Source organism: Malaclemys terrapin, chromosome 18 (genome assembly GCF_027887155.1).
Source record: "Malaclemys terrapin pileata isolate rMalTer1 chromosome 18, rMalTer1.hap1, whole genome shotgun sequence".
NCBI classification, from domain to species: Eukaryota; Metazoa; Chordata; order Testudines; family Emydidae; genus Malaclemys; species Malaclemys terrapin.
The window spans coordinates 3374214-3386372 of NC_071522.1; the positions used below are offsets into that span (position 1 = coordinate 3374214).

A 12159-nucleotide genomic window follows, 5' to 3' on the forward strand; every position below is an offset into this window, starting at 1 on the left:
TTTTAGAAGTCAAAACAAAAGTGCTAACTGATCCCAATGTGGCAATGTACACTCACCAGGCCGAAGGTAGTGCTCAGCAGGGACTGCAGTGATTCTCTCCCTCTCTCGTTCTCTCTCCCGCTCCCTTTCACGTTCCCTCTCTCGCTCCTTCTCCCGTTCCCTCTCCCGCTCCCTCTCAGCGTTGGCAGCTGCAGACGCAGCCAGATGCGTAGGGTGTCCTATAAGATGCACAGGAGATAGAAGTGCTTCACACAGCAATGAAAAGCGTAAGACAAACACTGAAAAGCTCAGTGTGTATTACTTGACACACACTGGATGTAAGTTGAAGCCAGAAAAGAATATTTACGAATGCCCAAAACCTCTTTGATTCCATTGAGAATTACATACTGGAGTATGATGGTTGAACCCTAAAATTCACTGTGAGAGGCGGGGCTGGGAAACAACCTTCCCAAGTCACTGCATTGCTTTAATACATGGTGATAGGAGCTATCGAGCTGGCAGATAACAGGATTCTATCCTATGCCAGATTCCTATCCAAATTCCACCCTCGAACAGAAATTAATGGGCCCATGTATCAGATGACAGAATTTGGCCCACTGTATTTAACAAAAACATCAAACTTTTTGTTTTTCTAATTATTTTCTCTTCTTCAGGGCTTCCAGCAGATATATACAAAACCTATCACAATGGGGCCCTGATCCGGTCTTGGGTACCTTTGGCTGCTACTGAAGCAATAAAGTTAACAATCATCTCTCCTATCACCCAAAGTGAATGGCACGGGGTTAGCTATTGAAACAGCAGCAAGACACTTATCCAGTGACTAGTGGATAGAGAGGGTCACTATTCTAGAATGTCAATGGATTAGGGATAATACAGAACAATCAGACTCTTACCTGGTGACATAGATGCAGGGTTGTAAGGTCTCGGAGGGAATGTGAGCTGGGTGCCAGGGATATAAGTGATTCTCTCCATTGGAGGGGTACTTGTTCCTCCTGGATGAGGGACTAAGATAGTGGGAGCCATATTGTTCAGGTCAATAATTCCTGTTCAAAAGTTATAATGGAGTTAGGATATACTCCCCAATCTCAACAATTTACAATTACTTAAAAAAAACAAACAAACAAACAAAAGGAAATATGCATCTAGGCTTTCTACTAGTGTTATACAGAGTTTTGCTTTGCATATGCAGAGACCAGTTTTGAAATGCAACCATTTATATATCAAACTCCACCCTCCAAAACATATTCCAAAGAAAGCCTGGAGGAGGCAGACATACCTCTGGCTCCTGCATATGGGAGAGCTAAAGTTTGCTCTCTAGGAGATAGACCTCTGGTTACATCAGGACGTAAATTAACCTGCATCTGCTGTGAGGTAATATAGTCATTTAGGATTGTCTGCCGTGTGTTCTCCATTGCATAAAGTTGATACTGACTTGGGTAACCTGGGGTAGGTGAAAGCTGTCTTTGGAACAGGTATGCAGCAGCAGCTGAGAATGAGAAAAAAAAATAAAGGAAAGTTTAGTGTGCAGTAGAGGAAGAGTTTGGAATCTGTAGTTATTAAAGCTTAAGAAATATTTTAAAAAAGGGTTGCCAATCCTCCAGGGCCAGCTCTGACAGAATCAAAACTAGTCTTTTCAGTGCCGATGTTCCATTGAGAACATATGTTCTCATACTTAGCTACTTAAGCAATCCAGACTGAAGAAGTCTGCTTTATGGAAAAAACCATGAGGGGAAACTGTGAATGTAAATCCTAATGTTCCTTAGAAGCAAAGCACTGAAATATCCACATAGGATAATGAGAAATACAGGATAATAGAAGGAAAAATACAGGATAAAGGATAATCAGTGGAAGTGGATTGATCTTTGAGTTACAAATCAATTTCCTGTTTTCAATACCATCAGAGTGGATTCTAAGGGCAAAACAATGTACAACCTGGTAATCTCTGAATTAGAGAGTGTTTCACTCACAAAACACTCACCATGCTTTTGTTTAATCCCCCAGGGTATGTTTTTCTTGGATGCCTGTCATTCTTTTAACAAATACTTTACTTAAAAATATCCTCTGAACATCTCCCATTTTTGATAAACACAAAGGAGATAATTTGACAGATTCTTCTATAAGATCTTTGAAATGGAAAGGGAAAAACATTTTGTTCTAATGGAGAGAAAATGTAGTATTAACCTAGGAATACTTTAAGAATATTTTGATTAAAACAAACCAGAAAAGGCCTCTTAGAGTGTTGGGCACAAGGTATAGCTCATAGTAAAGAACTTTTTAATGGTGGCTCCACTGACCTTTGCTTTTAATACACACTCTTTTCTGTATATTACTGAAGACCACAGGACTGAAAAGGAAAACAACAAAACGCATTTACCAGGATCCAGAGCCCTGTGAAATTGCATGGCTGAATCTAAATGAGGGGGGAGATGGCTCCTGTAGACTTCTGGAGTAGAGCCTCTATGATGGGAGTCAAACGGACTGTGAGTTACTACGGGATCGACCCCTGGGACTGGAGATTTCGCTGGTACGCTCTCTCTCTGCGTTGGGGTAAGTGTGGTTTTCCTTTCATGATTAGCAGGCTTCCCAGAAGATATTCCAGCTAGAAAAAAAAACACTTGTAAGAAATACACTCCTGATAGTTGGTGAAGCTGTAAATGTGAATTAGCTCAAAGAGAGATCAGACATGACATGACTTCAGACTCCTGCACAATAGTACACCAGTCAGAAAACACCTTACACATCTAGAACAATTTGTGGAAACAGAAGTTAGTGACTAAATTAGTTCAGAAGGATGCTACTAGGTAGCCTTTCAGATTAACATACCAGCTCCATCATCCAGATATTTTAGTGCCTTAAGTGAGTAATAGTCCATATTCAAACAATCCACACTCCCTGAAGAAACACCTTTGAAGTGACCCAGTATAAAGTACGAGTTGAGACTGAATTACCTCCTACCTCTATAAAAGTATGTTTGCCTTGGGCGAAAGTTTAGTGGTAGAAATTTGAACAGAGGTGGAATGCTGAACAGTCCACCCTGCACAGTCCTGATCTGTCTGATGCCTGTAGATAAACAAAAGCCTCAGGCTCTCATCCTAAGAGTCACCAAAATTCAATTTACACAGAAAGAGTGAACTGACTTGACAAAAACAAACACAGGTTGGCTCATGTAATGACTTGATATAATTGCCCTTTTTTTGTTTCGGATGTGAGTGGTAGTGGTGATGGTGGTGGTATTTTTTGATAATCTGAGGCTCTCGTGGGTATAGCTCTGGGAACCTGAAAAGGAAAACTTCAACAAAAGCCAGTGAAATTGCTCAACTATGTCAAAAAGAAAAGACAGCTAAACTTCTTCTGAGGAAACATAACATTTACTTTCATTGAAGAGAAGTGATATGTCCCAAACAGAATGAGACTAACAATTTGCCCAAAAGAATAAAGATTTTAAAATTTAGCCATGGTAAAAACTTGGAAAATTCAATTCCAAAACTAAGTTGGGATTTTCAGACAGAACAGAGCAATACAAAACTGTACTGGATTTACATACGTCTTATTTTACCAAGTGCCAAGGCATTAAGTAGTGCTGCTATAGTACCCTCCCCCTTTCCTCCCTCCAAAAATTAATACTTTCTTTAAAATAATACTTCATTATTGAAATTCTCTACTAGATGCTTGAAAATATTTCCACTGGACAAAACCCATTCCTCCCCCCACCCTTGTATTTTAGGAACAAAATGGGATATACCTCAGATTGATTTGGTGACATATGTATAGAAATGTCACCAAACATCTAACAATATGGCTCAACCTGTTTCTACAAAGCAGCAGTCCTGAAGTTTTTTTTTTTTTTTTTTTAAACCTTCATGATTTGAAAGAGGTATTTTAAAATATGTAATCCTAAAGGCATTCCTTTACCAAAATTACAATTTTAGAGCTATGTCAAGTTTTGGGGAAGACTACATGACAGTGTTTCTAAATATTTAACACTGAATATACACGTAAATTATTGAAAACAAAATAATGTTTTGTTTATTTTAAACAAACTTATTTAGCTGCAACCTCTGTACTATATATTAAACAATGGCTATTAGGCGTGGTTTAGGTAGACTAGGCTAATTTGTATGTTAAGGTGTTTTTTGACTTTTCCTGGAATTAATTCATATTTAAATGCTTGAAAAGAAGAAACAACATCCTATGCAATTGGCTCAGAATTCAGTATTATTATGAACATAGACACAGCACCCAAAACATACTGGGTGCTTTCCAGACCCAAGAGTCTTTGCCCTCTAGAGCTTACAGTATGAAAGACAAAAGACATGCAGAGTGGGAGAACCAGATACAACAAGCAAGGAGTGTGGCCAAGTAACGAATGGCACACAAGTGAGTTCCAGCTATTCCCTCTACCTGATTCTTTATGTAGCTATTGGGCTAATTTCTTGTAAGTGCTGTGGCAGAATCGGATCATCAGGAGCAATTTGAATGCAAAGAAAAGTGATATTAAAGACCTGCTCAAGAAATGCATTCTGAGAGAGAGAGAGAGAGAGAGAGAGAAACAGAGAATGCTGGGAATGCAATTTCTCCAATGAGTAGATGATTGTGGAAGAAACTGACAGTAGTTGCCTAGCTGGAGACTGGGCATCTCAGCCCTCCCTGCTAGAAGAAATCTAGCTGTTCTAAGATATCTTTACAAAACTACTTTTATTCTGATGCCTGACAATTAAAGCAGATGAGAACTGACAAGGTGTTTAGCTTAGAAAAGAAACAGGTTTTGTATGGAGAGCCTGGTAATGGCCTTAACCATCTCTTAAGCAAAGGGGGTCACGGATATCAAAATTGATTTCAGCCAAGAAAAAAAACACACTTCTGAGCATAGTGGCTTTTTCAAAGTTATTTCCAAGTCTATAACCTTTTACTAGCTTTTCTTTTTTAAACACACAGGCTGCAAGTTGTGCTGGGGGTCCCATGTGTTTGTGAATGTAATTAAGTTAGAAAGCTATAGCCTGCAAGCCAAACTATTACTTAAACATTACTTGGCACACAGTACAAGACATTTAAAATTTGTGACGCTACAAAACAAACCATTAATAGGCTATGACAACCAACCTAGCAAGGACACTGGCTAATATGACCAGCTTTCTGTTAAACTGTGCTTAAAAAGATTTTGCTAGAATGGTGAGAAAGTGGTCTTCCAAGTCAGTGTAAACCATGGCCTAACAGAGATCCACATTTTACCGGCAGCAAAATACCTTTCATGGTTTTAAATGTACCTTCCATACTAGTCTGATTTGGTTTTTCTTTGGTACTTATTCTCCAGACCCCAGCTCTCTTTCAAACCCCTCCTAAAAACTTACTTCTGTGGAATTGCCAAAAAAGTCATTGGTAAGAATGAGTATGTGAAGTAATATGAAAAACTAAACTATCAGGCAGAGTACATGATGTACCTATGTTATTACATAATCTATTTATGTAACCTTGTCCAACTACACTAATGAAAAATAAAGATATTAGTTTTACCATTGATTTCAATGGGGCTAGGATTTCACCCTAGGAGTCAGAACTCCGGTGGCTTTAACTCCCTGCCTTATCACAAATGTATTGTGTGGTCTTGGACAAGTCACTAACATCTTTATGTTTCATCTTACCCTCTGTAAAATAGCTATAATGCTTACCTTACAGAGGTGGTGGTAAGTTCAACTGAGACATTTTCAGTTCCTTGGGATCAACAGCATTATAAAAGCAAAAAGGGTCACAGAGGGAAAGACTGAACCTTTATTGTAGTGAATGTACACCTACATCAACATTGCTAAGAATAATAAGCACAAGGCACATTCTAAGGTGTTGAGGCCCAAGATTAACACTGTGGGAGGGTCACAAAACTCAGTGTGAACAGAAAGGTTTTCATTATTTAATTTAAATTAATGTTGGGTTTTTTAGAACATTCCTCTTCTTGGCTTGCAACCCAAATCGAACAGAACTATGACAGTACTTAAGAACAGAGTGAAATGTTCTATAAATAAATTCAATAACCTATTTTTTAAAAAAGCAAATGTCCTTGTATGCTTTACCCAAACAGTGCTCAATCTACAGAAATAAGAAATGTTAAGAATTGTTATGATTTTCAAATGGCCAGCTTACATTGGTCAAGGAAGCATAACATACCTTCAGTAACTCTGTTCATCATAGGTGAACTCCTGGACATAGGACTTTGATAGTTCACAGGTGTCCTCCTTGCATTGGTGTCATCATAAATCCCAGGGCTCAATTGTGATTTGGGAGTTTCATGAAGAGTTGACCTGAGGACAGAGGTGCCAGAGCTGACCACCGATGTAGGACGGGAACGTACAGCCTCCCCAGTCTTCACATCTTCATATTTTGCTCGTTCTACCGCCTTCACGTTTTCCGGTACCATTTCCAGCTGAGGCATTCCACGGGGCAGTTTACTTGGTCCAGTGATTAAAGATTTTACATTGTGTTTGATAGCAGACTGGCCGGAGTTGCTTTCATATTTTATGGGTGTACCCTAGAGAGGAGGAAAAGACCATCAGCAGCCAAGGTAATCCTGCCAACTTTCCACTGATGCTAGAAGATCAGCGTATAATTTGTTTTTAATCTTTTGTGTTACATACTTGCATGAATTTTATGGCATGTGATGCAACTGGATCTCAAACAGAGCTACAGTACTTGCTATATCTTCTACAAACTGCCCAGCACTCTTGTCAAAATTATATATAATCCCAAGGTTTTTACCAATAGATGGAGAAAATGTTTTCAAACTTAATTAAAAACACACAGACCCTCTGTTTTTGGATAACGAGACATATATTTCTTAAATGCAACAAATACCCTGAATGGAATTACCACCGAGTATCAAGGCAGTAGTAAGAGTCCAGTACTGGTTTGCATAGTTACCTGAGAAATGGAGCCTTCCATAATTGGCCTTACACTTTGTACTATTTCAGGAGTCTTGCGACTTTCTTGGCTTAAAAGGTCCTGTCTTGGGATTTCATGAATGGAACGGCCCATTTCTTTAATGGTAGTGACTCCATCATAAGGCTTTCCCTTGGTTATGGCTCCTTCAAATGTCCGTATGGGAGGAGACTCTCTCTTAATCTGTTTAGGATACTTCAGGCCTTCTTCAAAACTCTCAGCTGTTGCTCTTGGTGTACCTTGCATGGAAGGAAAATAAATTAAACAAGTCTTTAGTATGTTAACAGCCACTGAAAGATTTTTTTGCACATTTAGCAAACTATAAATACCAATCACAAACTGGAACTTTGACCTGCCACTACAAATGGGTCCAACATAAAGAACAGAGAAGACTCCAGTATAGAAAGACACCTAGAAAGTATTTTTTTTTTTTAAATGAACTAATTTTACCACTAAAAGCCATAAGGGAAAGTACTGAACAATTGTTTAGGACACTGGATAGGTCAAGCACGCTCTCATATGCTAAAAGCAAAGGCAGCAATACACCTCCCCAAATGCTTCCTGAAGATGCAAAATGCTAAATATACTTTTTTCGATTTTACAAATTTCCTCACGTAAAATAGCTCCCCGTTTACCAATTCTTACATTTTGTACATTAAGTAGCCTAACAGGAAGCTTGTGTGGAAAACACATCTCTCTACTAAAAGGTTTTAACTTTAGGGTGGCTACCATTGTCAGCAACTGGGTAGGGTTTGGAAAGTCAGACTTCTAGGATCAGTAAGTTAATGTCAGCCCCTATACTACCGAAAACTTTACCTTGCATTATAGAGCCAGACAGCACAGTCCTCTCCTTCAGTTCTGAATGAGGGCTGCCCCTAGGCAGTGTACGGCATATTAACCCTAAAAAAGTTATTTGGCGGAGTTAGAGAATTAAATACAAGAATGATAAAAGTACATGCTACGTACTCACATAATTTACTATCTGCATTGCACTTGTGCCTAGAGGCCCGAGGCCCATTCTGCTAGGCACTGTACAAACATCAAAGACAGTCTCTGCCCTAACAAATTTACAGGAAGCATATGCCCCACCCCATTACTGTAGTATTTAAACATATACAAGACACCAGTCTTAGGAAAAAAGAAGTGTAACACTTCCCAAACTACAGTAGTTGCTTTTTCTGCACTCACTCTATTTCAGTCTCCTCACCTGGTGATGCATAACATTTAGGAGAAATGTGAAACAGAACAATGACTGGTTAAAACCTCCATTCTATCTTTAAAGACTTAACATGGGGACCATCTAAAAGAAGCTGAACTGAAGAGCCAAAGAGAAATTTAACTTAAAAATCAAGATCTCTAAAGTACAATTCTGTATAGGCTGTGGAGAAGAAGTGGATCAGAGTGGTGTAAGACTGCCATTCAGTACCTGTCTTAGGTTCTCCCACTCCAAAGAAATCAGGAGTACACACCAGAAAGTTAAAAGCTAGCAATTAAATCTTTTGGGATATAATCTGTAATCCTCTTTAAACTGCTTTTCTCAATCTCACCAAGAGGTACTCAGATGTTCCCTACAGGTTAAATGAAGAGGGAACAAAGAGTTCATGTGACTGGTAGGGAGTCTCTTCCACTTGGCTCTACAGTGCTTAGAGGAATGTTTCCTTGCCTCTTGTACTCCCAAAAGGCACAGAGGAAAGTTAAAGGCACTTCACCATTACTATCTTGGTTGGGTCATGGTTTAGGAAATCAGTCATTTAACAACAAACCAAAAAAATCCAGTGATGCTCTGTTAAATAAGTATTGGCAGTTGCACAAGTCTTAATTAATAAATGTCAGGCAAAACAGAAAGTAATACAAGAAGTATTAATAGTACTGCTGCTACTATCTATTCCACTTCTACTATGCTATTAGTAGATACTAGTTATATCATCTCCAGGGCCAGCTCCAGGTACCAGCTTCTCAAGCAGGTGCTTGAGGCAGCCGCTCCGGAGAGGGGCCCCACGTCCAGGTATTCGGCGGCAATTTGGCGGACGGTCCCTCACTCCGCCTGGGAGTGAAGGACCTCCCGCCGAATTGCTGCTGCAGATCGCGATCGCGGCTTGTTTTGTTTTGGCTGCTTGGGGTGGCCAAAACCCTGGAGCCGGCCCTGATAGTCTCCAATAACAATAGCTCTAAAATGCTTTTACGTCTCTGTTAGTATCAAGTTACAGTGATTTGATTTCTACCTTTTGAAGTCTCCTTTCTCTTCCAGTTTACTCTATATATAGAGTAAACTGGAAGAGAAAGGAGACTTCAAAAGGATATATATATCTATCTCCATATCCATCCTCTTTTGATTTAGATCTACCCCAATGTAATTGTTATTAAGGCACATGGTATATTTAAAATAGTTCCTTACCTTCCAGTGGTGCAGACACTGGAGACTCCCTCATTGACATTCCTTGTTTTATATTTCCTTCCATCGTATCATAACTTCTCTTTAAACTGATTTCATGAGCAGTCCTTGGACTCCTGGTTCCTTCTCGGATGTTCTTAATAGCTGCTGAATTATACAGACATGTAGTAAGGAAAAGGTGAGAACATAACATAACCAAGCAATCCATTACACAGTAGAACCTTTTGATACAGGATACCAAAAACTTATCTTAACATATGTTTACCTTTTCAATACTGTACCCAAACATATTTATATGCCTTTTTAACACTCATCTTTTACTACTTAAATCTTGTATTACTTTAGCAAATAAATATTTTTGTCTATAATATTTTGACCTGAAGTTTGAATTTTAATGTTAAACAGATAACTTATTTCCTCTAACTCTCCAGAGTTTATAATACCCTCTATTCTTTAAAGGAAGTGTTATTTTGCCATTTTCACATTTGTCAACTAATTCTTTAAAACTAATGTAGAAATTAAATACTAGTGTCAGTTTTTAACTACTTCAGTTATACACTGTGTAAGACCCATCACACCAAGGTCACCTTTCTGGGTGATTCTAATAATTTATGATCCCTATACTGCAAGCTGAATTAGGCAGGTGGACCCCTCAACCCACATGGAATCCCATTGACCTCAGAGAGGCTCTGTGAAAGTTTGCCTATGTTAGATCCAATACTCCAGTGAGGTTATGTTAGCTATGGGAACAGCTTCTTTGATGACTGCTTCTGAAAATCCACTAGGGAAACTGCAGGTTTTTTGTAGGTCTTATAAAAATAGCATGTTTGGGGTTTTTTCATTCTTCCAAGTGGAACGGAAAAATAAAAAACTGGGTATTAAGGAACTGTAAAAGCCTTCTCCATTAAGAACAGTCAAAGCAGTTTAAATTTTGGCTTAAATATATGGATACTGTCCCTTTATATAAGAAAACCTATTATACATTATTCCAACACCCACCCACCCCCGACACATACAATGTTAAAATGTTGGTTTGAAAAGATATCTGCATTTTAAAGATAAAAATCCTTACAATAATATTGTAATTAAAAAAAATAAGAAGCCTGGAAATTCAAAGCTTAGGGTAACCTTAATTTAAAGGTTTGGATAGTGTGCAATAAATAATGCATGGGGGGTTATATATTGAATGATGAGGACAAAACAAATATTGAACTGCTTAGTCAATGAGGCAGCTCTGTCCATCCTGTGGGGAAAAACATGATCTCATAACATACCACAGTCATAATATACATGCACAATGGGGCAGAATTAAGGTTGCATAGGCCACCTTCATTGACATTTCCTAACTTTCAAGTGCTTGACTTTGCAATCTTAGCATTTATTTAGCTGAGTGGTTTTTGTATGGAATTATATGTAAAACAATAGTAAAACAATAGAAAAATAACTGATTCCTAACCTATCAAATCTGTGGATTTTAGAAGAGCAAACTCAGTTGCAATCTTAACTATGAACCAGTTATACTACTCAGATATATAAATACTTACTATCATATGATAAGATATGCCCACTCTTGCCTTCATAAATAACATGGCCTTTGGCTGCAGCTTCCTCTCGGCACTTCTCAGGGCTGCTGTCTTCGGTAGCCAGTCGGGTGATGGTTCCTTTCAGCAATGCATCAGCAGGAATGCCAGACTGGGACAAAGCTGGTGTACCCTGCAATCAATTCAAATCAATCGAGTATAATTCTGAACATACATATGCAAGATACTGAAAAGCTGGCACTAGAGAACAAAAAGTGTAGCTTCAGGCCTATAATCCTGATTCCTTTAATCAGGAATTATAGTTACAATTGCTGGTATCTTAAGTATTAGCACTAGTGCAGATTAGTATATTTTTCACTGCCACTTTATGATTTTTTTTTAAATGGCAATGGGGAATGCTATATTACAGCATTCTTTTGCTACCTGGAGCTTTTTTTGGACACACTACAACAACTGTTTTGGGGAAAACGGAACATCTACTTAGCTATACTATTATCCAAGATCATTAGCCTGTACTTTATCTTCAAACAACACTGCATACTAATGTAGCATCAGACTCTGATTATAAAAATCAAGAAAGGGAGTTACCAACTCAGAGGGTGTTCTGTTTGCTCATTAACTGCTCCTACTCCCTTCCTATGCACAAGCCACCATAAAACTAAGAATAGAATGTTACTTGTATCTTTGCATTAGAAAGACAAAGGGATTTAAAAATTAGTTATGTTGTTCCTGAGCTTTTAATAACAGCATCTGTGCAAAGCTGATTATCAAGATTTATTTCTTAATTCTTGCACTGCAAGGATTTTACTCAGATGTGAAGTAAGATACAGCTAACAAGTCTTCATTTAGAACTACTAAAAAACCTGTGTTATTTAGCTAAAAGTTAGACACACATGATAATTCTTTGTCAGAGGTGATATCCTGGCACTATTGACTTCAGTGCTGTTGGAATTTCATTCTTGGAGTGTTTATATTTGCCTATACAAAGACGTTAAGAATTATTTTTAAAAATAAGTACCTCTGTACTGGTACCACACAATAGAAGGTAAAGGAGAAGAAACCTGAGTAATGGAGCCTCGCAGAGAAGGGATGGTTTCAACAGGAACTTTGTTGGCTGGAGTTCCTCGTGTTATACTTCCTTCTTGTATGGTTGTTGTGGTACCTGATTCAAAATTAAGTGAAAACCAATAAATAAGGTCCCCATCAATTCAACTGGCAGATAAAAACAAATTACCTGCTTAAAATAATTGGAAGTTCTCTCCAAGGTGACAACTTAAAAAAGTCAAACTATTTGAATTTTTT

The 12159-nt window shown here is 38.3% G+C and overlaps 1 protein-coding gene across 12 annotated transcripts in view; it reads right to left on the reverse strand.

Annotated features, from left to right (window-relative positions):
• NCOR1 (nuclear receptor corepressor 1) overlaps positions 1-12159 on the reverse strand; it is a 102770-nt gene that overhangs the window by 17659 nt on the left and 72952 nt on the right. For 8 of the 12 annotated variants that reach the window (XM_054008761.1, XM_054008762.1, XM_054008760.1 and 5 more), the window contains 10 exons: positions 11919-12019; positions 10861-11029; positions 9320-9463; positions 7741-7824; positions 6907-7163; positions 6157-6517; positions 2375-2599; positions 1277-1486; positions 894-1043; positions 57-218 (listed from right to left, as the gene is read on the reverse strand). In XM_054008761.1, the coding sequence (XP_053864736.1) occupies positions 57-218; positions 894-1043; positions 1277-1486; positions 2375-2599; positions 6157-6517; positions 6907-7163; positions 7741-7824; positions 9320-9463; positions 10861-11029; positions 11919-12019 (1863 nt within the window). The remainder of the gene's footprint in view (positions 1-56; positions 219-893; positions 1044-1276; positions 1487-2374; positions 2600-6156; positions 6518-6906; positions 7164-7740; positions 7825-9319; positions 9464-10860; positions 11030-11918; positions 12020-12159) is intronic. The other 4 variants (XM_054008765.1, XM_054008763.1, XM_054008757.1 and 1 more) reach the window with 1 other exon arrangement.